The sequence below is a fragment of the Corvus kubaryi genome, unplaced genomic scaffold, assembly GCF_017639235.1.
Source record: "Corvus kubaryi isolate FWS band 111438036 unplaced genomic scaffold, C.kubaryi_AGA036_p1.0 split3-73, whole genome shotgun sequence".
Lineage (NCBI taxonomy): Eukaryota > Metazoa > Chordata > Aves > Passeriformes > Corvidae > Corvus > Corvus kubaryi.
Genome location: NW_024582091.1, coordinates 26,083,160 through 26,110,900, shown reverse-complemented (window position 1 = coordinate 26,110,900; position 27,741 = coordinate 26,083,160). Strand labels below are relative to the sequence as shown.

Genomic DNA, 27,741 nt, shown 5'->3' with positions numbered 1-27,741 from the left:
GGCAATGATTCCAGACAAAATCCCTAAATACATATTTGCTGGTTGCCTAGTCAAGTCATCTGTTGTAGGCCAACGCAGGGTTTCTCTGTCTAATACTGCATCATTTCTGGATGCCTCTGTGATGACTTGGTGCTGTCTAAATTTAGGAACGATGTTCAAAGTGACTTTGCTAATGCCATGTACAGGGAGGTCTGTAATGAGGCTCTTAGGGCAGCTTGAGTTTCAGTGGTCTGCTTTCAGTTACAAATTCAGCATAGCAGTCATCTCTCTATGTCCTGGCAAAGATTTGCTCTTTAACTCATTAGTAGTTGCTGGATGATGACACAAATAGCTGTGAAAACAGAATAGGTTGATACCAAGTGGGTGGAAGGGAAGAATTTCCATAAGAAGAGTGAGACTTGATGAAAAAAAAAAGAACTAAAATTTCTTAAACTCAACTTATTGGGCATACAGTGGAATCACCTGGAGGGTAAGTCTAACTGAGAAGATGACAATTTTAAGAGACATCATTAGTTAGCACGTGAATTTCCATGTTTTCCTAGTAAAAGTGAAATCCACCAGAAAACCTGCTTGCTGTCAGCTTATACTGCTAATTCATCAAGGCTGAACACTGAGTTGAGAGTCGTCTTGGGTGGGTAGGCTGCTTTTCCTAGGGGAAATATTAACCAGATCTCTAAAGAACACTGAAACTACCATACTTTGCTGTTCTTTCTGAATATCATGAAGAAGACTTAGTTCACTAAGGAGGCTAATTTGTTAGATTTTTCTCACAGTTCAAGGAGTGAATAAGAGTGGTTTAATGATCAGCCACAGAGACGGAGGCTGATCTCAAATCGGGTAGTCTCCCAGAGCTCTGAATAAGAATGCCCAGGAGTGTGGACTACCTTCCTGATATCTCATTGCTGTACTGGGGAGGTTCATGTATTGTGAAGCAGACTCCCTAAAACTCCTTGTTCATATCCAAGGTAGTTATTTTTATGAGGTAACCTCCATCTTGCAGGGTGACCTCTGAAGACATCTGCTTTGAACAGTCATTGATTGAGACTGTGCTAATGAGTGCAGGAAGTGTGGTGCATGGGGAACAGATGGCATCAAGTAGATAAGTGCAGGATAGCAAGTGACTCTTGACAGAGAGAATGATATTATGCCATTCTGCTGATTGACATTGAATGATAATGTCTACGTGAAGGGCAGAATGTTTTCCATTCAGGAAGAGGCATCTGTTCTTGCTGTCCTGGAAGAGTTACAGGCATAGTATTCATAGCTGCCATGTCAGGCCAGTGGAGCCTGAGAGCGAGCGAGCTTGAGACCTACTGGGAAGTATGAGATTTGATGAAGTCTAGTCTCATTGGTTTCCTATGTTGTCTTAGCAGCTGCTGCCCTGAAAGCAAATTGTTTCCAGACATTTTTTTATTCATTTTCCCCAGAAGCTACAGATAACCAGACTTTCTCAAAGAAGTTGGTTCACAGTAGCATCACTGATAGGCAGGCTATCTCACTGAGAGGGATGTTGTGTGTGGTATTACTTGGAATGGGCAAGCTGATTGTATCCTTGCAAGTGAAGCAGGAATGCTAAGGGAATGACCAGATCATTAAAAGGGCCAAGATATCATCAGGTCTTCTGCTGCAGTACATTAACCTTACCCTATGAGTGACAAAGAATACAGGTCATGTTTGGAGACAGTTCATGATGACAGTGTTATATGGCAGAAAACTGGAGGAGCTTTCTCTTGAGTAGGGCTGAAGCAACTGGGTCTGAGGAAGGAGTCCAGGAGGCAGAAGCTGATGCCCTGTAGTCTTCTGTCAATGATGACATCTGGTACCAAAGATCAGGAGTGGCCTTGTACAGAATATGCATGTTTGTCCCTGCAGTCATGGTGGAGGAACTGGGAAATTTGCGTAACCTGTAGTGGTGCCAGAAGCTGCTGTAGCTGACAAAAAATTTTCACGTAGGGAAAGGTGATTTGAAGTAAAGATATTGAGTACCAAACTGTTGTCTATACCGTGTTGTGTGAGGTCACTGTGTAGAGAGCCAACATCACATTTAGAAGTTCCATTTGTTAAGGTCCACAGAAAATGTAGGGTTAGAAGTTACCTCACCGCACAAAAATACAGCAAATAAGTGCCCATTCAAACCCTCCAGGTGTGTACAATGCAGGAATATCTGGAGGTGTATCTAGGCAAGCAGCAGAAATCCATTTAGGAGTTAGTTGCAAATGAACTGATAGGTGGAGAGACAGCCCAAATAGCTCTGTTTTGTTGTCAGTCTGTTGCCCATAAAGTATGGGAATAAAAAGAGTTGGGAAGGAAATGGCAAAAGTACAAAGAATTTTGAGACCTTATCTATCAAGTAGGGTTAACTACAACTATTGAGAAAGATGATTCCCTGTATTTCCTTTTTTGAGGAGGGTGAGTGTTTTTACTGAGGCTCTTTACTGTAGCATATATATATAGAATATGAAATTGTATGTTAGGTTTTTAATTTATTGGAGCAAAAAGCCCTAAATACCCATGCCAAAATCACATTTTTTTGCTGAATATCCAGGCAGTTTTTGTTGGAGACCTGAAAGAGAGTTTGAGCTGAGATGTCCTTTGCAGAAGGATTTTTATTTTCACTACTGGCTTGAATTAAGAGAGTATTGTGTTAGAGCAGGATACTGTATAATGTAATTGCAGCACCCAAATTTCCTACTGTAAATTTATCAGAATGTGATAAGTAAGTAACTATTTAAAATGATGTGATATGCCTATAATTCCTGTTTTATACTACTAATATATTGTAATCCTCTTTTATAGCCTGCTGCAGTCAAAAGCATTCTGGCTAATAAATTTGTGCTTGTTTCCCTCCTAGCAAAGAGGAAAGGTTACTAGGAAGGGTCTGCTCCTCCTCTTTTTTATTTTGGTACCAATTAGACTGGGTTTGGGAGCTGCATGAGTAGCAGAGTGCTCTGATTCTGGAATATTGCCAGTGCAAGAAATGAAGATTTATTGTTTCCATCCCTGAAGCGGAGATATGGAGAATCCTGGTCATGTTCAGTCTGTTCTGACACTTTTTTCCTTTTGTGTCAGCAGTGTAGAACAGTATAAAAGCTATGCGCACATACCACAAGAAAAAGCTGTTATTTAGAAATGATGCTTTATGAACCTGTGACAGCTGAATTTAGCGTTGCTTTAGTGCAGTGGTTCAGCCTGAGCAATTAATATTGCCTGGTACACTTAACTGTTTATTACATGAGAAGTACTTCACAACCACAGTACTTTGATGGATGTGCATTGTAGTTCTTGGGAATTTCACTGAACAAGCAATGCTAACTTAGGCTTGTCTGGACAAGCCAGAAATAATTTAGTAATCCACAATCCAAGACATACAAGTCATAGTTTGAAAAATGATAGTTTGTTAAGCTTTTTGCCATTTTTAATGTTATGCTTTGCAGCTTCAGAAGCTTCTTACTATGGACCCTACCAAGAGAATTACCTCAGAGCAGGCTTTGCAGGACCCTTACTTTCAAGAGGATCCTCTGCCTACATCAGAGTATGTATTCCCTCTTTTGTGCACGTTGGGGTGACTTCCTTCTGCTACATGCTAGTCCCTGAAATGACATGATAGCTGAAAAATTCACAGATACCTACCTACCTGTGTCCATAAGAAGTAGAAGCTCAGGCATGCTCATTAGAAGCTGCAAGTGTAGTAAGAAGTGTTTGTATCTACTGGTGCCAGAACTGAGTGGTCATGAAAAATAACCCAGTACCGCACTAGTGTTGTAATTCTGAATGTGCTACCAAAGCCAGAGTGACAACATTACTGCAGTATTTAGAGAATCAATCTCTGCCCTCTTCTGTTCTGCCTTACACAGCCTCAGAGCCCTGTTCTCCATTGCCTGGTTGATTGTGCCTCTCCCTAGGAGTGGGACAGTTCTCTGACCTACAGCCCATTCCCATGCCCTCTTTCACAGGGTAACAGTATGGGAAAAGTGAAGAGATAAATGGCTGCCTAAAATCCCACAAATCCCTTGTTCAGAAGGCTTGAGAGTACAGAATTTATATCTCTGTATATTTTATTGTCATGAAAAGTTCAAATGATATATTCAGCTCCAGCTGGCAGACTTTGTCAGTTTCTCTTCCCAGTTTTCAGAAGCATGGTGGTGCACAGCATTATGATCCGTATGAACTTGATGCAGGTAGACTTCTACCTTTGCTTTCACTGTTTCCTCAACTAGCAGGCAACACTAAAAGGAGGGAACAGTCACTGGAATGAAAAAGGAGTCTAGTTGAGACTAGTTGGATTTTTAAAATTTCTTTTTCTGTTTGAAAAAATCAAACTCTACATAGCAGCAAGATTAGGAACTGTTTACACCCTTCTAAAAACCACGTCATGTTGATTGTATTCTGAGTGTTGGCACAGAAATCTAAGAAATTTATACTGGTCAAGACCTACCAGTAATTTTCTGCTTAGTGTTTATCTGATGCTATCCTGTGTAGAGCTGGATAGCTCCCCATGGATTACAGGATAACAGGATGATAAACATTAAGGAATGTTCCAAATGCCATTGGCCAGATGAATTTAAAAGCGATCTTTTTTTCCCTAAACAAGACCTGAGAAGCTTTTTGAAAGTAACTCTGCAGTTGTAATTGGCAAATATATTGAAGCCTGTTGTAAGCCAAGGCAGGCTCATAAGACACTAATACTCTTTGGATCAGTCCCTTTATTCAGTGAGCCATGCATGTTCCAACTGGGTGTTGTGGAACCTCTGACACTGCGTTTGTTCATTTTACCATCTGGATCAACAAGTGGTCGTTCTGGCATTTGGGCATGTTCAACCATGCCATGATTTCTAAATGACAGCCTTGTGCCAACAGCAAAGAGATCTGACATTACAATCAGCACCTATCTTGGGTGCTCACGCTGCCACTCACTTGTGGAAACAGGATTCGTCGGATAGCAGAAATGAAGTTGTGTGACATCCATTTGTTTTTAACATAGTGTTAAGGAAATGTATGCCATATGTACATATTTGTGGAGTGTTTACTGTTTACTGTGTTTCAGTGTGTTTGCTGGCTGTCAGATTCCATATCCAAAAAGAGAATTCCTCAATGAAGATGAACCTGAAGAGAAAGGGGATAAGGTATAATAAACTCCTTTTTTTGGCTATTTTTTTTACTTCTAAGTATGCAATAAGAAAGCATGATGGTGCCAAATGGAAAGTACTGAAACATGAAGAGTTAACCAAAAATGTGTTTCTAAGGCAACGCTCTCTTAAAACTGCTTCTCAGACAGTTGAAAAGTGTCAGATGACTTGGGGTGTCTCAGGTGATATCACCAGCATGGTTTGCCCTGACCTGTGGGGAATGAGCTGGAGGGCTCTTCTGTCAGCAGTAGCCTGCTCTCAGTTGCTGTCCTTCCAAGACCTTGCTATCTCCTCCAGCATCACATGATGAAAATACATTGTGAGCAAATGAAAAGAATGGCATTTTCATTGTATGACTGGCATACATCCAGCCATTTGAATGTAGATGGCTGTTGGGGTCTCAAATAAATAGTGGCAGGCTGCTTCTGGCACTACATCAGAACATTTCATCCATCTGCACACAGTTTCCTGATCATGTTTTAAGGGCCCGCAGACAAAGGAGTAATAAGGACTGTGAACTGTTCTGGTAGCAGCAATCTGCTCTGAATATTCTCTTTCCCATAGCCCTGTAGACATGGGCAAGAACTTGTTTGTGTGCATAATAAATTTTGGTGTGTTTGCAACATAATCTGATCTGCTTGGTGCGTGTAGCTCAGCTGAGCTACGTGACCACAGTGATTGTCCCATAGTGCTGTGAAGGCTGGACAATGGTGCTACAGTGTAGGAAACAGTGTGTTATTTTCACTGAACAGGGTACAGTGAGGCACCAACAGTGATGTGTAGCTAACAAAAGAGAAGAGAACAGTCTTGAACTGTAGTTATCTGAGGACTATGTAAGAAGGACCGTTGTCTTTTGGAAAAGCCATTTGACTACATGAACGTTCTGTTTTCAGTTTTCTGCGTAGCATGACTAACTAGGAGTTTAAAACTGTATTTCAGAGAGCAAATGTTGTTTTCAGAACAGATATTGCAGATTCTTCTGTACCGAGAGCAAGTGGTAGTATCCCTGAGTTTTGTGTCCAGATAGTTTTTTCCAAAGGAGGAAACAGGCTCCTGAGCAAAAATAGTCATGATACTGATTTGTTTGTAATTGTTACTAGTTTTGCTTCAACTCTTACAGCTTCAAAAAACAAGAAGAAACCTTATGAATTCAAATTACTCTGGCTTTTTTATATTTAAGTCCATGTACTTAAAAGTAAATTTCTGTCTTTTCCCTGGGAGTGTTGCGGGGATGATGACAATAGCATGCTTATATTTAAAGCAACCAATATATAAATGGTCTTTGAGATTGTTGAGGACAGTCAGGTATTTATGCACACTCCAAATTAAACTTTTTTTAGACCATTTAGGTAATATAAGTCACACATTACTCATTGAATGTGTTCCCACAGTGTAGAAAGTGTGGAGGTAAAAACTGTTCTGGGAAGTTGAATCTGTGCCATGTTTTGTTGCTTTATGACATAAATGAAAGGGGTTTTTGGGGTTTTTTTTAGACTGGTTCCTTACTGGTTTGTTTTTAAAATTGTAAATATCTGTATAGTCATTTGGAAACCTGGAGAAGTTGTCTGTGTTTGTTTATTTGGAACTTGCATCGGAAGTAACACTCAGCATAAGCATCCATTCTCCAATATTGTTAACTGTTAGTCAGCAAGGCTAAAATGAGGGTTTGTAAAATATTTAAATTCTGTTAGGCAAGTTTCTGCTAGGTTTGTTTCTAGGTAGGACTGAAATTTCATTTTGGTAATTTGTGCCTGAGAGGTGACATATGGTAATGTGTTGTTAAGTGTAGGCCTTTCACAAGTTCAGTCATTTAGGAACTGCCATGAGCCAGACTGACCTGAGGACAGTATTTTTGCTGGTGAAAGCCATTTTTGTGCAGTAAGGCAGGGCAGCCAGACCCCAGCTGGAGACTGACAGAGCAGGTCTCAGTCTCTACCCAGGCAGCAGCAGCAGTAGTTCCACACAAGAACAAGCTCAGGCTAGTCAACTAAATTTTGTGCTAAAATCTGAAGCACAAAACCTGGGACGTACAATAAACTCTTGCCTTTATTTGTGAGAGTCCCTTCAATATTTGTTTACACATTAAAAAATTGCAGTTTTTCAGCTCACACAATAGTAACTGCCTTACTTGCATCCAAACACTCCTGTGCACCACAAATTTCAGAATTCTAACACAAAGAGTACCTTAGTTATTGGTGTTTTGTTTGTGTCAGTGAAGCTCAAACCATTATGAAAAATAAATTGCTTCTTAATAGCTTTTTTTACAAGCTAGTTTGATTAACTTTTTAAATGATTGAAGTTTAAATCTCCCAGGAAGTAGAACCTGACTGAGATGAGATTTGAGGACTACATGCAGGAGGATAGATTATGGGTTTTGCTAAATGTGACATGGAATTGCAAGCCCCCTCTTAAGTCCTTGAAGATGCAAGCCTTCTTTGTAATCTTAAATGAATACATCACTGCAAATTTTGTCTGAATGTATCTTGGGAGGCCATTGTGATGACTGGCATAGATGCAGATCTTTTATGTCATTTATCTGAGGTAACTAAAAGCCTCTTGGTGATGGGGGCATCAAGGATTTTCTGCTAGTGGCAACTGGTTGTCAAGATTTCTGAAAAACTAATAAAGTGAGCTTTTTATTAAAAGGCTGCCATACTAAAGCTTTGATCATTACATAAGTGGATATACTAGGGGGGAAAAAAACCCCTATCCTGGAATGTTCCCTACAGTATATTAGGGGAAGGGTAGTAAGGCTTTTTAATTCAATCCATGTCATTTGAAGGTTTTTTTACATGATGAGCAAGTGACATATCTCACATTTGGAGTGAAATTGCTTTCCTTTGCAATTCTCTTAGGTGGTTTAGTGCTCTGATGGAGGAGCCATCCCTGGTGTTTGAAAGCAAATGAATGTGTTGTCTTTCCCAGAACTGTCTAACCATGGAGGACAGAGTTGCACTCTATTGATTTTCTGACCTTCCCTCCACTTCCTCAAATACTCCTTTTAGTCTGTAGCCCTCTGAAGCCAAAAGAGCTCTCTATGTCTTTTACTCTTGTGTTCTCCTTCTTAACCTTTATTCTCCCTTCTGTGACACTTTTCTCTGTTTCTTTTCCTGCTAGGTCCCAGTGTCATCTTAATTATCTGGCTTCTCTTCCTTTGCTAGTCTTCTCCTTCCCTTGGCAGATTCTTCTTTCAGTTGTTTCCTCCTCTTTCGTCTTCAAAATCTCTGGTCTATTTTCACTTTTCTGCTATTTCAGTAAGATTTTCTGGCGCTATACATTGTTCACCATGCTGGGCCCTATTCCCAGTACAGCACTCCCTGCAGGGTACTTAAAAGCACAGGAGACTGAAATCATAATGAAACCTGTTTCTTGTTTTGCCACAGAATTTCCTTGCAACCAGGAAGGCATGATATAACTTTGGTCTCAATTTGCTTACCTTTCTGGCAGTAATGCTGTCAGCCTTCTTCAGGTGAAAAGTGAAAGTTTGAAAAGTGGTTTTGATTCTTAGTGAACAAGGCCATTGAAGCACTTAGAACAACTTACTGTGGTTCTTTATGTCTGCCACTGAGCACTAGTGAAATTTTGGGTGTTTTGATTTCATTCATTAGGTGATTACTGCTTTATAAATGGTTCCTTTTATCCTCTCTGAGCTGTAGGAGGCACTAGACTGTCTTTCCAGTTCAAGTCCAGCTTGTTTCATTAAAAAAGCGAAATGACCACAAGTGGGATACCCCCACAAGGTGTGCAAGTCTGTTCTGAGAGTGAACTTCACCCAGCATTCAGCCTTGCTCTGTTTTCCCATTGGGCAGGCGGGCCTGCCTCCCCCTTGGTGACGCCAGGGTTGGCAGCTCCATGAAGCTCACAAACCTAGCTCAGAGCAAGTGACCGTGTTGTGTCGCTTCTTCCCTCAGAATCAGCAGCAGCAGAATCAGCATCAGCAGCAAACAGCACCTCAGCAGCAGCCGCAGGCAGCGCCGCAGCAGCCGCAGCCGCAGCAGCAGAACAGCACCCAGACCAACGGGACGGCGGCGGGCGCTGGCGCCGGAGCAGGGGGTGCCGGCGCGGGGCTCCAGCACAGCCAGGACTCCAGCCTCAACCAGGTGCCTCCGAACAAGAAACCACGCATAGGGCCTTCAGGCGCTAACTCAGGCGGGCCTGTCATGCCTTCAGATTATCAGGTACCTCTGGAAATTTTTCTGTTTCTGATATATAGGGCCAAGGGCTAAAATGTCATTTTCCCCCTTCCCCACTGCAAGAACAGATCACGTTTTAATGAATTTTTGATGTAACCTGAGGCATGCTGAGATTTTGTTCTGTGATTGGTAATTTTCAATAGAATACCAGTTTGAGTTGTATCTACTGCATCCTGTAAAGTGTTGAAGAGTAGTCCACTCTAGGAAAGCACTTAAATATTTGCTTAACTTTATATTTTAGAGTAACCTTGCTGAAGCCAGTGGATGTAAATGCTGCATTGCATCAAGTTCAGGATATCAGGTCTTGGCATTATTAAATCCCATGTGAGGAGCAGATGTGAGATGATCCTGAGAAGGAGAAGCAAAGATAGAATCAGGCTTTCGCATTTCATTCCTCATACTGTCACATGTATGAAGTGGTGCTGTAGTTTATTCTGGTATCTTTCTAAGTCTGCTTCTAATGTTAAAGAAAAAAATGAATGTAAGCACAGGAATGACAATTCGGTTCATCCATTTGATTCATGCCAAAGTAGGGCACAAAGACATGCATTGTTTCTAATGGGACCAAAGTAGAACAGATTTCATGTTTTCCAGTACAGTAGCATTCATAAGGAAAAGCACTATCACTGAATCATTTTTGAATTTGCATAATTGTATTTGCTTACTAGAATTATATTTTCCACCAAAAAAGTAACATACATTAACTATAGAAAGCGTTGAACTTACCAGGATCTTCAGTACCTGAGTTTATACTTGCTGGAGCAGTAATTAGTTGAAAGACGAATTAAAAAAAGGTAGATATTAAGGGTAACTTTTAAATTATGTTGGGGCATCCATCTGCTTCTAGCCTCCAAGGGGATCCTGCCTTGGAGAATGGTCTTTTCAGGCTGCTTTAAAGTTAAAATAAGTAGGTTTTAAGGCACCCAGCTCTAGAGTTGTCTTGACTTAGCCTTCCAGACCTTCTCCACAGACAATTGATTACTCAGTGCCAGACATATTTCTCCTATTTTTGTTTGGCTCTTTGAGTTACAAATGGTCATGAAGGCATTGAAGGCAATTTAAAGAGAAAGACAACTAGGTTTCTTTTTTGAAAAGTTCCAGACAGGCTTCAGGCCTGGACAGATCAGTACAGCTGTCTGACTGCACAGTATTTATGGCTGGTCTGGTTTGGTCTGTACTTTGAGGACTGGTGTGCTGCATTTGATGATATCCATTATAGAATTCTTAACCAGCTCTCTGAATTGTTGGCAGACTTCCCCAAGTTGCTAGCAGTCTAAATATTCTTTTTTTTCAGATTTTTTTTACACTCTATGACGCTTTCCTTCTAAACTTTAACAGAACAGGCATCAAAATCATGATCTGTATGTTTCCTTTATGTCATTCACTAAATTGTGTGGTCTGACTATCCATTTTTATGCGTGTGTTTGGCTATCTGCCTTTAACTTCTAGCTGACTATCTTCTGTTCCAGAAAGGAATGTCTGCAATTTGTCCAAGTCTGACTTTGTTAAAAACAAATTCTCATATGTGGAACAAAAATAAGCATGGGCAAGTTAATGCATTCTTGTAGTCTTATGGCATTAATTTTACTCCATTTTATCTTATTCAGAAGTAGGTAGAAGATTCCCTTTGCTTTGTGTTTCATTTCATTTAGGTCTAAAGTATATGTTGAAGTTTTTTTGTCATTCACCAGCCTCAATATATGTTGCTTTCAGAAATGACAGTGCATTGTTGAATTTTAGTAAGCCTTCCTTATGTGACCTTGGGTATTTTGCTTAACAAGGTGAGGTGATGCTTTTCATCCAGAAAGAGCTCCTATAAAGTCATAGCATTTATCACAATTCTTTTTCTTTTCCATTATAAGTTGAAAAAATTTCCAGAATTTTGGGAAAAATGTCAGGTTTCAGACACTGTGTTACACAACCAGCCTAATTATGTGGATTGCTGTGGGGTTTACCTTGCTGGAGAGTCTCCTGTCCATTCAGCAGTACTTCTCATGCCAAGTGATTTTGCAACTTGCATTATTGGGCAGCTCATGAGTAATTCTGGATGGGGAATGGTTATGGTAATGAAAGGGCAAATTCAGCAGGCTGGAGGCTGCAAGATCAATGAATTTGTCTTGCTGAGGTTGGAGTCCACTGAGCTGATTGTCCCAGATTATGGAGGGGGAAAAAAGACATTCAAGAAAATGAATGTAAGGTTATGTACATATACATGCCCATCTTTAAGCAGTTTTCCTTGTTTGCAGTGGGTAAGGAAGCAGGTTGAGAGTCTCGCTTAAAATTATATTATCTTAACGGAGAATTTTTCATTTAGATAAATTGAGTAACTCCTAAGTCATGGTTGCCTTTTTCTCAGAAAAGAATAAAATTTTTCTCTGTAACATTTAGTATTGCCTATCTTGAGAAGGTAGTTTGTAGCCTTAGCAGTTTGGTTTTGCATTAATAGCATTTACGATAATGATAGATGTAAGTTTAAGAGACATGAATTTTGAAAGGGAGTCTGCTCTCTTGTCCCTTGTGTATTTTTTTCTTCAGAAAATGGGTGTATAGATGCTGTACTTTTAGGTGTCTCCTAGAGTTCTTGTGCGTTTTGTGTGCTGTGTTAAAGCTGATTGCAGATCAGAATGAGGACTTGTTTTATGGGACCCCAAATAGTAGCACTATTTAGTCAGCTTCCCCAAAAATCATGTTTTAATGAGCACCAGAGAGGCTAAAAATTTCCTGAGCTGCATGGTCCTGATAGGCTGGGTTTCATTCCTTTGATCCTTCTCTTTTTTTCCTGCAGCACTCCAGCTCACGCCTGAGTTACCAAAGCAACATTCAGGGATCTTCTCAGTCCCAGAGTACAATGGGCTATTCCACATCGTCTCAGCAGAGCTCTCAGTATCACCAATCTCATCAGTCTCACAGGTATTGAGAGGCCTGATAGGCTGCACTCAGAAAGGAATGGACTAGAAGCCAGAAGACTCCAGCAATATGAAGTTCATAATGATGAGAAGACCAAAAATACAAACTATGATGCAGAATTAAAATTCATGATGACAAAAGGAAAACTTCACTCACTGAAGACTTCCCCCACCCCTGCCTCATCCCCATCCCTTTACTGCCATAAAGGAGATTCTTGTGAAGTTTTCCTTCCTCTCTGCCCTTGCATGTGCTCCATTGTGGTTACTCTAATGGACCCTTCTGATCTGAACCCAGCACTTAACTTCTTTAACCTTTGGAATTTTGAAGGATTCCTGGTGCACCTTCCTTATGCTGTAGTGATTGCCATAAATCTGTCTTTTCAATCTCTTTGATGGGATTTTAAAGTTTTAAAATCTTGAACTCCCAGGCTTTCAAGCTTGTATATAGTTAGTTTTATACTAGGCAAACCAGTTTAGCTATACAGGTATATTGCACCTTTTTAAAGCACTATGTTATTTTCACAGGATATTACTGTTTTGCTCATGGATGTCAAGAACAGCAAAATTTTACTGTTCCAGAGTATTTTACTATTCTGTTTTTATTAGTCTAGTTTTCAGGCAAAGTATTAAAAATAAAAAATTTTTAAAATTAATAAAATGAAAAAAGAAAAATGAAAAAGAAGAAAACCCACCCAAGTCTCTGCAGCAACAGATATGCTTCATGCTACTGGACTGAACGCCAAACAGAAGATTGCTGATATTTCTTAACTCATTCACATTGAATTCTTGAAATCACAGTGATCATGCTCTGAGTAGTTTTAAAGTAAGCATTACTTTAAATGAAACCAGGACAGTCACATAAAAAGGAGATGCTTTCAGGATCTGTTGGAACAGGAGAATGGAATGTCTTCCCAGGCTGGACACCAAAATAGTCAGGAAAATGTATTTACTGCCCTCAAGTCTCAGTAGGAATGTGGATGACGGGCTTTTTCTGTTTTTCTGCTAAGTAGCTTATTAATGTGTGTGAGAGTTCTGTAAATTTAGCTTTCTTTCACATTCCTGAGTCAGTTCTCAAAATTTAAAGGTGACAGAAATACTAAGACTTGCAAAAACAAAAGCATTTAATCATTTTATGTTAGAATTTATAATTAAGAGAAACTATTGTGCAGTTTGAAAAGCATGTTGAAAATTTTTCCTTTATCTTGTTTATAATGCATATTCTGTGTCCCTCACATTGCTGTGATTAACCAGATTAGTTACACCAGATGCGCTTGATTGCACTGAAATGTTTCTTTTTCCCTAGAGCAAACATGTTTTGATTGTGCCTAAGGGACTGTAAGTGGATGGGTAGCTGGCAGAAAATCCCTAGTAATTAAGCAAGAGTTCAGAAGCATAATCAGAGGATTATTGTCCAACTTCTGGAACCACAGTTACTCGAAGAGACACAACATATAATTTGGGACAGCTTCATTTTTGCTTCAGCCTTCAGAAATGAGGCTGACTCTTGTGGCAGAAAACCTGGAGGAATGCATTTGGAAAACTACTGGCAGTGTAAAATGAGTGAGCTTCTACAGTTGGTGTCCACAGAGAAGAGGTGAAGTGAGAGGAGTTTCGATGTAAATGGTCAGTGTTCCAGGTTTTTTTACTGCAGAGTGTTCTCTTCTGTCCTGTGCCCAAAAAAAAAAAACCTGTGTACCCGTACGCATTCACATTGAAGTTGTGATCAGATGTAGCAAGATGAGTAGATGTGTTTGCTCTGAGGAGAATGCTTTTCATCACAGCTAGTCACATACATGGTTCTACTGGCTTTGATCTCCCAATCACATTTAGTGCCCCCTTCCTCCTCAAACTCGTGTTGTTTTCCTACTTTTTCTGAGCAGTTGTTTTGCTTCGGCAATACCTACCATCATGTGATTTTGACAATGCCCAGCTGCTCTGGAAAAGCAACCACAACCTGCTTTTGTAATCAAATGGATAAGAAGGTGGTGAAAAATTAAATGAAGCAATTGGAAGGAAAAAAATATTTCTGGGAGAAAAGAATCTCCCGAAGGATACTTCCACTGTGTAACCCTTGAAATGCTACATTTTATACATACTGTAGTACCCTGTTTGAAAGAACAGGTTTTAATTGTTCCTTTATTTCAGTGACTCTGGGGTGACATTCTTTCTGTCTCACCCCTTACTGATGTTAGGATGAGGTACTTTTGATCAAATGGATATTTGGCCAATGCCATTAAGTAAAACTTCTTTTATACTTCTGCGATTTGAATGTCACATTCCTGGAAATTAACTTACGGCAAAGTGATTCTTGTCCCCTCCTGTTCTTTTCATCCTTCTGTTCTCTCAAAATTATTTCATCTTTTCTACTACAGTTATCTAACGTTTCTTCTCCCTGCTGTGACTTGCAGCTGATCATCAAAATTCATACAAGATCAGGAGGTGGCAGGGAGCCATATGGTTAGTTAAGGTTGGCTCTTGTGCCAGTAAGGCAAAATCATGGTGTAGATTAATTGATGTGTAGAGTGTGAAACTTCACAGCAATGTAAGGTGCTTTAATTGAGTGAGCTTCCAGCTTCTAGAATGACTGCCACAACCTCTCTAAGCTGCACTTGCATTTCTTGCCTCGGTTAGGTTGATAGATGACCACATGCCACTCCTCTCTAGCTTTTGTGTGCACAGGTGAAGCCAAGCTGACTTCCTCCGTTCCCTCAAATTCACAACCAGGAGGAGAGCAAATAAAAGCAACAGTGCTGGCTGCGAAATGTAGGCTCTGCACACTCTTGTAGTCCTTTGTGGTAGTGAAACAATTTGCCTTTTCTTGGGAGCTTGATGCATGCTGCCAGGGTGGGTGGCAGTCATAGTGGAAGAAGCCTTGCTGCCTAGGGGTTATCCCGTGAGGTAAAAACTCTCCACTTTCAGAAGTGAATAGTGCAGTTTGTCATGGGAAACCAGGACCATGTCCTTTTTATGTTATTTTTTGCCTGTGCAGTTTCATTATTACTCAGCTCTGTCTCTGCCCATAACCTGTAGACCCTCACCGAAGTGTTTCACACCTGTACCGAGAGGCGTAGAGCTGTCTCCTCCATCCTGGTGGGAGAGCGGGCTGCTGAGTACAGCTTTTCCCATTGTGGCTCAGAGGAAACAAACGTGGGGAATTAATGGGATGAGCAGCCTGGTCCACGTTGGTGAGGTTTATGTAGCACAAACTGCACAATGAAGGAAAAATATAGGGAAAGCTGCGAGTTCTGCACTGTATCTGTGACACTGTATGTGGGGAGGGGGAGGGAAGCGCATTCATAGCGGGAGGGGTGGCGGGAAGCTAGAAGTGTTCAAATATGTATGATATTTTATATAAACATAATAAGCTTAGTTCCCCTTCATAATCTTCAGGAATGGTACTTTAACACCATTAAGCAAAGAATTGTTTTAGGGTTAAATAAATGTATTGTACATAAGGCCATACGTAATCTTCTAAAATATGTCGCCAGACAGGAGCGATGTGTATTACTATATGAAAAAAGTCCTTAATGCACTGTTATCTCCTAAATATTTAGTAGTAAATTAATGCTATTTAATTTTTTTTAAAAATTTGTCTTGTGTAGACACTAAAAAGTATTACACAAAATCTGGACAGAACATGTCCTTTTTAACAGCAATTTAAAGAACTTTTTATATATGTAAGGTAGTAACTTTTCAAATTGTTCTAGTTGTATATTCCCATGTTTACTATTTGTGGAAGTGTGCCTGTCTCTACTCAGTTATTTTTTATCCTAATAATTTCATGCACGCATCTTTCATTTTTGTAGTTTCCATTAGAAATTACTGTGTATGCGCCTGGTGCTGCCACAAAACTTTGCCGCTCTAGATCTGTGGTGGCCACATTCAGCAGTGCCCGTGCCAATGGGCTACCAAAACCACAAAGCAAAATACTTGTTTCTCATTCTAGAGTTGAGAGTTTACTGCTTTTAAGTTGTCCTGATGTCACTCTTGAAATGACTGTTAAAACTAAGCTATGAGTTCATTGCATTTATTTTATATTCTTGGTTGTAATGAAATGGAATTGACTTTGCTTCAGTGTGAATTTTTTTAATAAAATAATATACATTTGTAATAATAATAAAAAGTTCAAATCAAATAAGTGTGCAGAAAAGTTTCTGTAAACATCAACTTTGGGCTACCAATAGGGAAAATACAGGCCACAAAATTGCAGTTGTAATTATATTCAGGATGTTTATGATATCATACACCACACAAAGCTTGCAAAACCTCAGAGTTGAAATCACAGCTTTTAAAATGCCCATGAGGATATTCACGGGTATGTATCTATCAATAGAATGAAACCTTATGGAAAGCAGGATTGATGGAGTGTTCTCTTAGGTTTTGCTCTCTGCTTGTAAGTGTGCTGGCGTGCCACACCAATGTCACTTGCTGAGATTCGTTATTACTTGTGTGACAACCCTATAGATGCATCTTCTGAAAAAGAAAGCTGGTTTACTCTATTCTGGAAATAACTATCTTCCTACTTTCTCCTCCAGCTGGATCTTGGAGCATTTCAAGTATTCCAGGTGGCAACATGGAAAGCATGAGCTAGAGCATATTGGTGGGTTTTCAGAGTGGGGTTTTGTGTGCTTTGCTAATCTGTGTGTTTCTGTTCCATCTAACTTTGGATGGATGGATGGGTGGATAACAACTTTCAAAAATCCTGCTTGTCCTCTCTGTAACTGTTGCATGGGTAAGAATGATTGGGGGGATTTACTTGCACTGCCAGTTGCCTAAGAAAGAGGCTTTGTTTTTTGATGTACGCTTTACACAAGGGTGGGAATAGGAGTGGCCTTTGTCAAAAAGTTTAGTCTGCATCCCTGACACCTCGAGATTAAGAGCTGTTCCTTCAGTCTCAGTGCAGCTGAGCACTTCCAGCTCTGTAACCCTCATAGTTTCTGCTTCTGTTGTCCTTTTGTTGATAAGGTTGTGCTTAGTCAACAGCTTTGGCTTGGATGTTTCTAAAACCTCCAGTGCCGGCTCTGTCTCAATCTCTGTTCTTTTACTGCACATTTCTCTCTGTTTTTCCTACCTGGTCATGCAGTTTACAGTCTAATCCAGCCTAATCATACTGATTTGAATTGTGGTGTCCCTTTTTCTGTCCTTGATAGTTAAATAACTTTGATTTCACAGCCACTGAGAAAGTTGCAGAGTGGGTTGTTTATTAATCTCTTGCTTTGACTTGTTGCTTCTTGCTTTGTGTTATTGCCCCGGCTCTGCCATCTCTGTTGCATTAGTTGTAAAGCTTCTCTCTTCGCTTGACATGACTGCCAAAGACTGCTGTTACGCCATCTCTCTTACTCAAATCAAGACATTATGTAAGTTATCTCTTGGTCTGATTGTCCCACGAGGTCAGCCTCTGTGCCCTTCATTTTTAGATTTTTAAATAAGCATTTTTTAAGCTCTGTTTGCAATTGCCTATTGTTCCTGAAGAGCTGTTGCATAAATTTCTAAAAAGTTCCCTCCTAGGTGTCTTCTGCAAACCCCTTGGCTTTGATGTCTACAGAAGTTTAGTATTTTAAGCTACTGGTGTGCAAGGAGTCATACCTATTGTGTTAATGGAAACTGTTCCAGTGTTCATTTTGCCTTCCAGTCTGTCTGCATCCATCTGTCACCTCCCTGCACGCCCCTCGCAAGCTCCCTGTGACAAGAACTGTAATTTTGTTCTGATACAGTAGCTTCGTGACTGGGGCTTGCAGCAATCTGAAATATGAATAATAGTCACTGTAATATGGTGTTTTACTGCTGGACAATACACAGTAGTAGTGTTGTCACTTTGCATGTGCTGTTTCAACACAAAAAGCATCATGTTCGTGCCAAATACCAATTTCATCTGGCTAATCACAGAACCTGAGCAAGCATTGTTTCAATAGCCAGCGAAGGTTAATGATGGTTTACCTATAATGTTGTTTTAACAGGTAGGTCCAGCTTCTTTGTTTTCCAGGGAGGTTCATGTTCTTGTTTATGATCACAGAAGAAACCAGAAGCTTTGGCTTATTTTGGTGGTTTTATAGTAATTTAGAAAATTATTATTGCATAATTACTACAATGATTCTTGTCATTTGCAAGAATTATTTGTTAGAACAAGAGTTGTTGAGGTAGATTAAAATCACCAACAAGGTTATGAAAGATGTGTGTACAGTCAGAACTGAGCTGCTGAAATTGCTGGGGGAGTACCACAGCTGTTATGTAACAGATTTCCAACTTAATCCAGAGTAGGTGTTTAAAAAATTATTATTGTTGTTATTATTACTATTATTATTATTGCAAGTCTGAAAGCAATACCAATAATTTTTTATATAATGTACTTGCCTTGGAATAGGATCCATTTTTCCAGCTTGATGTATTGGCATACTGATACGTGTATTGTCGGGACTATAGCAAGCCATTTCTGTGATTATTTTGTGTGTTCTTTGAAGCATCTTGAAGAGGACAGACAGCCTGAGAGTATTTAACTTCTATATGTGCATTGCATGCATAGAACACATGGCTGAATGAAGTATTCAGTAATACATTCCCTTAGCTAAAATGTCTTATAATCATGTTCAGCAAGAAGTTGTTTGAATAAAGCTGGTGTTTGAAATCATTACAGAAATCATTACCTGTGCCCCACTCCATTCCCAGAATGGATTTTTGCTTGTACTCTCAGTAAATGTGATATGAATTAGTAAAGGAAAATCTGAATTTTAAATATTACTTAAAAAAAAATAAATCAGTTATTTGCTACTGAATCTTGGGTTCGATGTGGTAGCCAGCAATAATACCTTTTATGCAATCGCCGTCCCACAAGACATCACGTCTTAAGTACCAAAAAACCCGATATGTGGAGCACTGAAGAAAGGAATTCTTCATACCTATCAGCAGCAGACAAAGTTTTAGTTATGAACCAAATATGCCAAGTGATGTATGGCTCAGACATCCTTTCCATGGCCTGCATGTAAGCCTACACTGGTAAGATTCTTCCCTGTATCCACAAATAGGAATTCCCTGGGATGTTACGGAGGGAAAAGAAGGAGTGGAAGTGTGCAGCCTTTTGATTTTGTAACAAAATTTTAATGGTATCAAGTTTAGGTATCTGAAGTTCTCCAGATCATAATGAAATTCTACATACTTTTAAATATGTATTTTTAACATTTGTTAAAAATGTTTTCTACCCTTATCTGGGCAATGTGGCACAGCCCTGCTCTGAAAAGATAACCTCAACTCTGCATGCGTGATCTGGTCAGGGGCACGGTTGTCAATTCAGAGTCTTGCAGACAATTTACACACGTGGACACTGAACTTTAACCTGTAAGCTCAGGTCACACAGGTGTGTGGAGAAGCAATTAGCTTTTACAGAAAACACACTTCCTTGGCTGAAAGGTGAGCCAGGGAACTGCAAAATTCAAGGCTTAAAGATACTGCAAAATTAAAGGCTTAAAGATACTGCAAAAGGCTCCTGTGGCCCCCCAGTTTGACAGACATTGTTATGAGATGATTGTAAATTATCAGGTAGTAGTATTGCTGCTAGGCTGTGCAGTTCTAAAACATCTATTGTTCTAAAACATCTTGCCATTATTTAGTATGATGTGGAATGAGTAACTTGTGAAAGTATAATTATGATTTTCAGTTTTCAACCTTTTGTAATTCAATGACTTGTTTTTGCAGTGGTACAGAAGAAAGAAGGACAGTTTCCAGTAGTTTGGTTTTGGCAGTAAGACTCAGTACATTAACTTGCTAAGGAAGAGGAACCAAAGGAGATCAAGCTTCTCCCGTGCTGGTATCATCCTTCCACTGCAGCGGAGGAGATTCAAGGAGGCATATCATACTGTGACATTGTGTAGTAACTGCAGTTCTTGGGAAACACTTGCTTTTGAAAGAGAAATATTTATACGTGCAGCATCACAACTGTAGAAAGTATACTCAGCAAAGTTGATAGGAGTGAGTCACCTTTACAAAATTCCCTGCACATAGCAAGCAGACTGACTCGACCACGTTGAGAAGTTTATAGACTTTGGTCTTCCACCCATAAATATGTGAAAATCTGCATAGTTTCTGGTTTCAGAATACTTCCCCTGGTAATAATGGAGCTTTTCTTTAAACATCTGAAAGTTTTCTTGTAGCTTGCAGTATCCCACAAGCATAGAAATAAATCCCTACTCATTTAAGAAACCATGGGGACATCTACTAACACACCCTGGTGGTATGTCCCAGTGGGGATTATCAAGAGTTGCTTCTACATCATGTTGCTGCTAGATGAAAGCTGGACTTCCCCTGTGACTTTGAAACAGTTGGTTCTGGGAAGCAGGAGGGAAACAGCTTCTCTTATCATCCACCGTGATATTAGAGGTGTTTTAAGTGCATTTGGGTCATCTGAGAGTGTGATGTGTATCATGTGTGAACAGTGGCCATAAGCTTCCGACTCCAAGAACTCAATCTCACACGATAACATTTACATATATTGTCTGTGGAGAAGTGCTCAACTGTGACTTGCTAATGTAAATCTTATAAAATACTTGTCAGTGGATCATGTGTGCCGGAGGACATAAGGAACAACCTGCCAGCTCAATCAGAACCAGGCATGTTCCCTTCCCACCTAACGTGCCAAGCTCATAAATCAGTCGCAGTGCGTCATGCTTTTATTAATATGCGGTGGTTGTGCTATTCCAAGACTGCGTTATCGCTGCTCCTTCTCATGCATCAGAGATGTGGTAATCCGTCTGTGTTCCGCCTAGCTCCTTTGGGATATTTCGTGTGTGGCTGTGCAGTGCACTGGCCTTGACTCTGGATAGTCTATACGTTACCTTGAAAATGAACTCAAAAGAGCACCACAGCAGCATTCAGGCTTGTCCTTGTGTGGGCTGAAATTTCTTTACATGTGACATGGCATGCTTACGGAGGGGACACAGGAAGAGACTGGGAATTACTCCTTCTGTGAGATTAGGGATGCTTTCTGGATATGCTACATGTGAATATGAAAACAAAGTGCACTTTTGCTTTGGTATTTCAGGATCTTGCTGGACAGCTGAATTGCGAGAGTACGCATGTTTAAATTATTAGGATATGTCCTAAGTTTGTATAGGCCAGCATGATTAATAAAACTGGGTTGACATTGATAGTTGCTATCACTTCTTAAATTTAAAAAATAGAAACCCAAACAAAAAAACCTAGGAAAGTTTCCTTTGCCTTGCTGCTCTCATGCACATATCCAAATGTGGAGCTAAGGAATAACTCGTTTCCCAAAGATGCGCTGTGAGAAAACAGGATACCCTGTGTAGCCAGCATAGCTATGCATCCTAAATATAACAGCGCTGAGCATTCATGGAGCAGGGTTCAGGTTTACGCCATGTACCGCAGCCTGGGATGTTCAGGGCCAGACGTCCCCGCCGTGTAACGTGACTGCTTCCTTGAGTGCCAGACCAGCTCCCAGCCCTGCAGCTGCTGGTTGGGAGGGCAGTTACCTGACCCAGACCCACCCCCTCCCAGCTAGAACCGTCCCTTCTGCAAGGGAAGGTGGTGTGTGGCATGGGCAGGTCTCTCAGCCCCTGCACAGACCTGGTGTGGATGGATGTGGGCTGTTGGGTTAGTCCACTGGGAGGCTCTGGGGTGGGTGCAGAGGTCCCCTCTTGGGTGGCAGCAGCATTGGTGGATGCACAGGGTGGTGGATGCAACGTGCCACCATGGAGCAGATCTGGATTGGGGCCCATGTGCGGAGATGGGAAGGAAGATTGCCCAGCTCCCAGGAGCCATGGGCCCCCACCTTGCACAAGCTGTCAGCACACGTTGCAGCAGTGGGCGTCCTGGGAAGGTGCTGGCACACCTGGGGCAACCTGGGCGAGGGTAGTGCTGCTGGTGTGCCATTCCTGTCTGGGACAGAGGGGCTCTGGCAGTGGGGTCCTCTCTTGTGGACACTTTACAAACACCGTGGTGCTGCATAGAAACTCTCTGGGCTTCCCGAAACCCCATGGCGAATCCCAGCCTTGCAAACTGGGGCATGAGCAGCTGAAAGCATGAAGGAGGCTGGTGCCAGCAGCAAGGTGCCAGCCAGCACAGCGATGGGCATGTTGTGCATCGCTTGCCCCCACGCACGCCGCTCCCCAGGGCCCCCAGGGGGAGAGGCAGAGGGGAAGGCGCCACGTGAGGACCAGCTCATTCCTGACTGGAAGGGTGACGCACTGGATTGCCCAGCTCCGTGGTTGCATGCCTCCATGGAGTGGGGCTGTGGTACCCATCTTCCAATGTGTTTTTGGCCCTGAGGTTTCTTGGAGAGTCTGACGAGTCCCACATGCAGGTGAGGGTAGGACTTCGGGAAGTTTTTAGAAGCGTGTTCTGCTTCTCCGCAGTGCCCGATACAGACCTTGTTTGCCTGTGCTTATGTGCTGTCCCACAGGAGAGTCTCACACTAACTAGCAGTTCACTGGATTTAGGTGGATTTGAGGAAGGTTTGGTCTCCTCCAATCTTTTTTCCCTGCTCTGTTCTCATCTGCTAGGGCTGCTCTAAGCTTTGGAAAAAATACCCCTTTTCAAAGTATGGCTCAGCTTTGCCCAGTCCTACACAAAGCCTCTCTTCTCCAGATACCTGGCAGCCCGTACATGAGGAGACCATTTTATGGCTAATGGCAGATGCATTTAAAAAAAGGTGTATTCAGAGGGCCCTTTGGTGGTTTGTTTCACTTTGCCTTTACTGCCAGGGAGGATATCTGCTGGCAGTGCTGTCTGCTGTTCTGGGGAATTGTCTGACAGCTTGGATGTTTGTCTGTCAGGATATCTAACATGACAGCATGTATTTCAGAGCACAGCCTGAGCCCTCTTGGGATTATAGTCTTCAGATTTTCTTACATATTATACACCATTGTGGATGAAAACATTGTGTGCCTAATTGGAGACTACTGAGGAAGCTGTGAAGAATAGTCCTACATGGGAGAGAGTTAGGCAGTTCAGCAGTATGGTAGGCATCATCTCCTATGGAGCTTGATCCCCTACTTGGGAAACACAAGTCTTGCTGAGGAAATGCATCTCATTGACCTGCAAGTTAAACAGAAAGGGCTGATGGAAATTTGGATTCTTGGCCATGGCAGGCAAAAGGAAGTCTGCAAATACTATGCTTGTGTAGGGCTCTGGACAGCCCATCTGGACTAGGCGAGGTGTGGTTCATGCAAGCCCTCTGCCAGCAGGAACTGCTGCCTCTTTAAATCATTTGCTGGGCTGGCAGCCTCAGCCTGTCGAGGGATGGGAGGTAGCAGAGAGTCTGAAGCAAGAAGGGGGTCTCCAGCATCTTGTTGCAGGGCTGCAAGATGACTCGCTTCCTCAAACATCAAGGAGGGGACTGGCTGCCCCTCGTGCTCAGAAGAGTGGGACCCTGAGCACCCACTGGCATCATTGTCCTGTGCTCCTCTCTCTGCAGCCTGACCTGCCTCATCCCAAAGTCCCAGGCAGCAGCTGCTTTGGAGGAAGATTTCCAGCTAAAGACTACACTGACTCAAATGACTTTCCCACTTGAGAAGAAGAGGGTGAGAGCTAGACCCTCTTTGGGAAAACCCTTGGAAATGTGCATTTTTCCTTCCCATCGAGATGCTGGCAGGGAATGAGCACAGGGTCATTTAGGGAAGATCTGAACAAACCCTGACAGAATCCATTAGAGGGACTGACATCCTAGAAGGGGGAGAGAGGTGGGGCAGGCTGCCAGGCCTCAGGGGGTGCTCTTTTATATTTCATTTATGAACTGTTGATTTGTATCTGGCTGGGGTTTGAGCCCACATGAGTCACATTCACACAGGCAGGTGGGAGTGGCTTCATTATTTTCTCTTGAATCACCCCACATTTCTCTGTCACCAGAACATGCTTTAACAGCCACGTGCATGTGGGTATATGTGGTGTGTGCAAGACCCAGCCAACCAGGTGGGAACAGGTTCAGCTGACTTTGTCTTGGCTTGGTGGACTTGGCAGTGTTCACTTTACAGTTGGACTTTCTGATCTTAAAGCTCTCTTTCAACCTAAATGATGCTAAGATTTTATGATATGTGAACTATGGTATTCTGAACTGTGAGCAAGTGCCATTCTGCAGGAGTTTCTCATTGCTTGTTTTTTACACAAGGCTCTCCAGTGAGGGGTCAGGACCCCCTTTTTGACGCCTCCACTGGATTCTTGGAACAGCAGCATGCTTAATCTCCTTGCTTTGTAGCTGGGCAGCATGAGCCTGCAGCAGTCACTGCTGTTGGACCTCAGTAGTCCAACAGACCTGTAGAATCATAGAATGGTTTGTGTTGGAAGGGACCTTAAAGATCATCCAGTTCCCCCCCTGCCATGGGCAGGGACACTTTCCACTAGACCAGTTTGCTCAGGTACCCATCCAGCCTGATCTTGAACGCTTTCAGGGATGGGGCAGGCACAGCTCTCTGAGCAACAGGTTTCAGTGCCTTACCATCCTCACAGTAAAGAATTTCTTCCTAATATCTAATCTAGACCTGCCTTCTTTCAGTTTAAAACTATTGGCCCTTGTCCTGTTACTATCTGCCCAGTGCTGGGGCTGCAGCAAGATCAGGCCTCTGGACAGTAGAGCTGTCACTGTCTCAAACCCCAAACCCCAGCTTTGCTCATCACAGTGCCTGGCAGGCACCGCTGCAGGGGTGATGGCTGTCCTGGCATGGAGGAGCTGATGCAGCCCCCAGGAAAACATGTATGGAAGAGGAAAGGTATGGGGTAGCACACAGCCTGTGTGGGCAGAGCTGGCCCTGTGAGGACTGTGCTGTAGGTCCTGATGTGCTTGGAGAGGAGAGCAGCCTTTCAACTGTGCTGGGAGCACACCAGCCTGCAAGCTGTGTGTGTGTGAACAGGGCAGAGGCAGCCAGGCTGGTGGATGCTGTGCTCAGCAGTCCCCTCACACTCCAGGTGGCTCCTGGTGATGCCAATAGAAGGGCAAAAATCCACTGGTCTGCAGGGTCCACTGAGAGATGCTGACCTCCTCTGAGCTGTTCCATGTGCACCTGCAGAGGGAGAACTGCAGTGAGATGTACTCAGGCTGTGAGAGCCCAGGCCCTGCACATCCCGGGTGCCAGAGCATGAATAAGGTACAGGCAATTCCTGACACCCTTTGGCAGCTGGTGAGAGTGTGTGGTGCAAGCTGGAGGAGGGAGAAGAGCCATGAGGCCCTGCTGTCAAGCCCAGCAGCCCGCAGAGCTGGAATGGCCACAGATCCAGCTCCGTCCTGCCAGCACCAGCCACAACTCCTGATAAGCCTGGGAGAGCCAGGGCTTGCAGGCCTGCCAGCAGAGGGGTGGCTCTTTAGGAAGAGGGTGCTGTGTATTAGGGGTTTTTTTGTGGGTTTTCCCCTCTTATAAGACCTACAAATGTGAAATTCACATTTCTCTACAGGAGTTTGGCTAAATACTCTTCAACACATAAACCACAAAAAATTTGAACACAGTTCTGAGCCATCTCCTTTCCTAGAGCCTTTCAGAGCAGACTTGTCATTGGTTTCACTGGGAGCTTTCAGAGCAAAACTGTTTCATCCTGGCTTCGATTTTGCAAACAGCTTCTTGAGTCTTGAAAAAGAAATGCCTGTCCCTAGCTGTTGCCATTTTCTGCTTGGCAAGAGTCTCTTCCAGCAGAGACACCTCCATGTTGTAATGATGGGGTTTGTGAAAGTGGTTTGTGTTGGCCCATGTCCTGGGCAATGACCAGGGTGAGCAGGCATAGGGCCCTGAATCTGAGGTCTGTGGTGCATATCTGTTTGCCCCTTGGAGTTGGCATGGAGTGTCTGATAATGGGACTCTTTTTCCTTAAATATAGGACTGGGGAAGGGGCCAGAGAGCTGGGAGGAGACATTTTTGCTGTTCAGATGGGACCGAGAAGTTTAGTAGCCAAGCACAGCCGGCCAGGACTTCTGTGGCTGGCTGGTGAGGACCTCTGCCAGGGGTTGCCTGCCATCTGCTGGCGAATCCCATGGGATGGATGGAGCCCAGGAGGGAGCTGGAAAAGGAAAGCTGTTTTGGTTAGGTAGTATTGTTCTGGCCAGAGACAATACTGTATTTTTCTGGGTCGAGGGCTGAGGGTTCATCACTCTGATGCTTCCAGCTGGTGAGATTGAAGACTGCATTACTGTCCAATACATTTCCATAACCCCATTGCTCTGGACAGGTTGCAGAGGTAGATGACCTTCAGAGAGAAGCCCTGAAATTCCTGATCTGCCACTGCCTGGCATTCACGTACATTCTGATGCCAGCATCTTGCCTCTGTGTCCAGCTTCTGCCCACCACCACCAGGGCCTGCAGTGACCACCATCCCAGAGTCAGCCTGTCCTCTGCAGTTTTGTAGCCCTGAGCTGTGCTGGATTCAGGGCTATGGCACTTTCTTGCCAAAGCAGGCATCACCAGTGCCTTTCCTCTGGGACTGCAGGAGGATGAGATGAGGATGATGCCCCAGTGGAGCGTTGGCTGTGGGGTCAGCAGGGCAAGGCCACAAAAGGAAGCAGGCCCTGGGATCAGCCCCTCACCTGCCCGTGCTGGGACCAACGCCGCAGCCGAGGGTGATCTCCTGCAGGCCGGGGAGGAGCTGCTGAAGTGCCCGGCTGGGGCAGGCAGAACAGTGAGGTCTGTGTGGGCAAGGGGGGAGCAGGCAGCCGGGCACTTCAGTGACACGGTGGGGCAGATGTCGGTGAGTTCAGAGTGGCCAGCTGGGAGTTCTGTGCCTCTGAGTAGCAGTGCCTGAATCTATTTACATACCAGAATGCTCTTGTGGTCTGGGGCCCAGGCAACCAGGCACAGAGGATCTGTACATGCTCCTGGTGCAAAAAGAGCAGTGCTGTGATTTACAGCGGGTGCCTCCCTCCCCCTGTCTCTGCCGTGGAGATAAGCAGTGTTTTGCCTGAGTCTTGCTGTTTGCACAGGAAACCTGTTTTCCAGATTACTCGACACGTATTTTGCCTCCTTCATGTCTGAGCTGTCAGATAATGCTGGAGGCTAAGTTAATGTGCGGAGCAGAGGCACAGCGAGGGCCCAGCCTGCTGGGTCAAGCACCATTAGCACCACCAGCAGGAGCAGCAGGTTGGCCCACATGCCAAGGGCTGCTGCAGCTGATCCGCTGCTCCTTGCTCTCCACCAGCTTCCCTCCTCTGCTACCAGGCTCACCTGCTCCTCTGCTGCAGAGTGAATCCCACCAGCAGCGAGGACACTGGGCAGGCCCAGGCAGCCTGTGGCGGGCTTCAGCAGGAGAGCAAGAACCTGCCCAGGGGGTTGCTCTTTGTGCTGATGGCTCAGTCTGCCTTCTCTCTGCCTTTCTCTCCCCTCTGTGAATAGCTGGCCTGGAATAAACTGCCCTGCACTGCCCATCATGGGCATGGTTTTTTTTTTTTATTTCCCTCCTAATTTTCTTTTTGTACCCAGTAGGACTAGATTAGACTGAGTTTTGTGGTTGTGCAGGCTGAAGTAGTGTTAGACCCTGGCTATGAGGAGTGGCAGTTCTGTGAGACAGAGATTTTGGGGAGGTTTTTTCTGGGAAATT

The 27,741-nt window shown here is 43.0% G+C and overlaps 1 protein-coding gene across 3 annotated transcripts in view; it reads left to right on the top strand.

The window, feature by feature from the left end:
- CDK19 (cyclin dependent kinase 19) overlaps window positions 1-21,359 on the top strand; it is a 125,997-nt gene extending 104,638 nt beyond the window's left edge. For all 3 annotated transcript variants that reach the window (XM_042016356.1, XM_042016355.1, XM_042016357.1), the window contains 4 exons: window positions 3,435-3,532; window positions 5,045-5,123; window positions 9,038-9,304; window positions 12,105-21,359. In XM_042016356.1, the coding sequence (XP_041872290.1) occupies window positions 3,435-3,532; window positions 5,045-5,123; window positions 9,038-9,304; window positions 12,105-12,236 (576 nt within the window). In that variant the 3' untranslated portion in view covers window positions 12,237-21,359. The remainder of the gene's footprint in view (window positions 1-3,434; window positions 3,533-5,044; window positions 5,124-9,037; window positions 9,305-12,104) is intronic.
- Window positions 21,360-27,741: the final 6,382 nt, after the last annotated feature.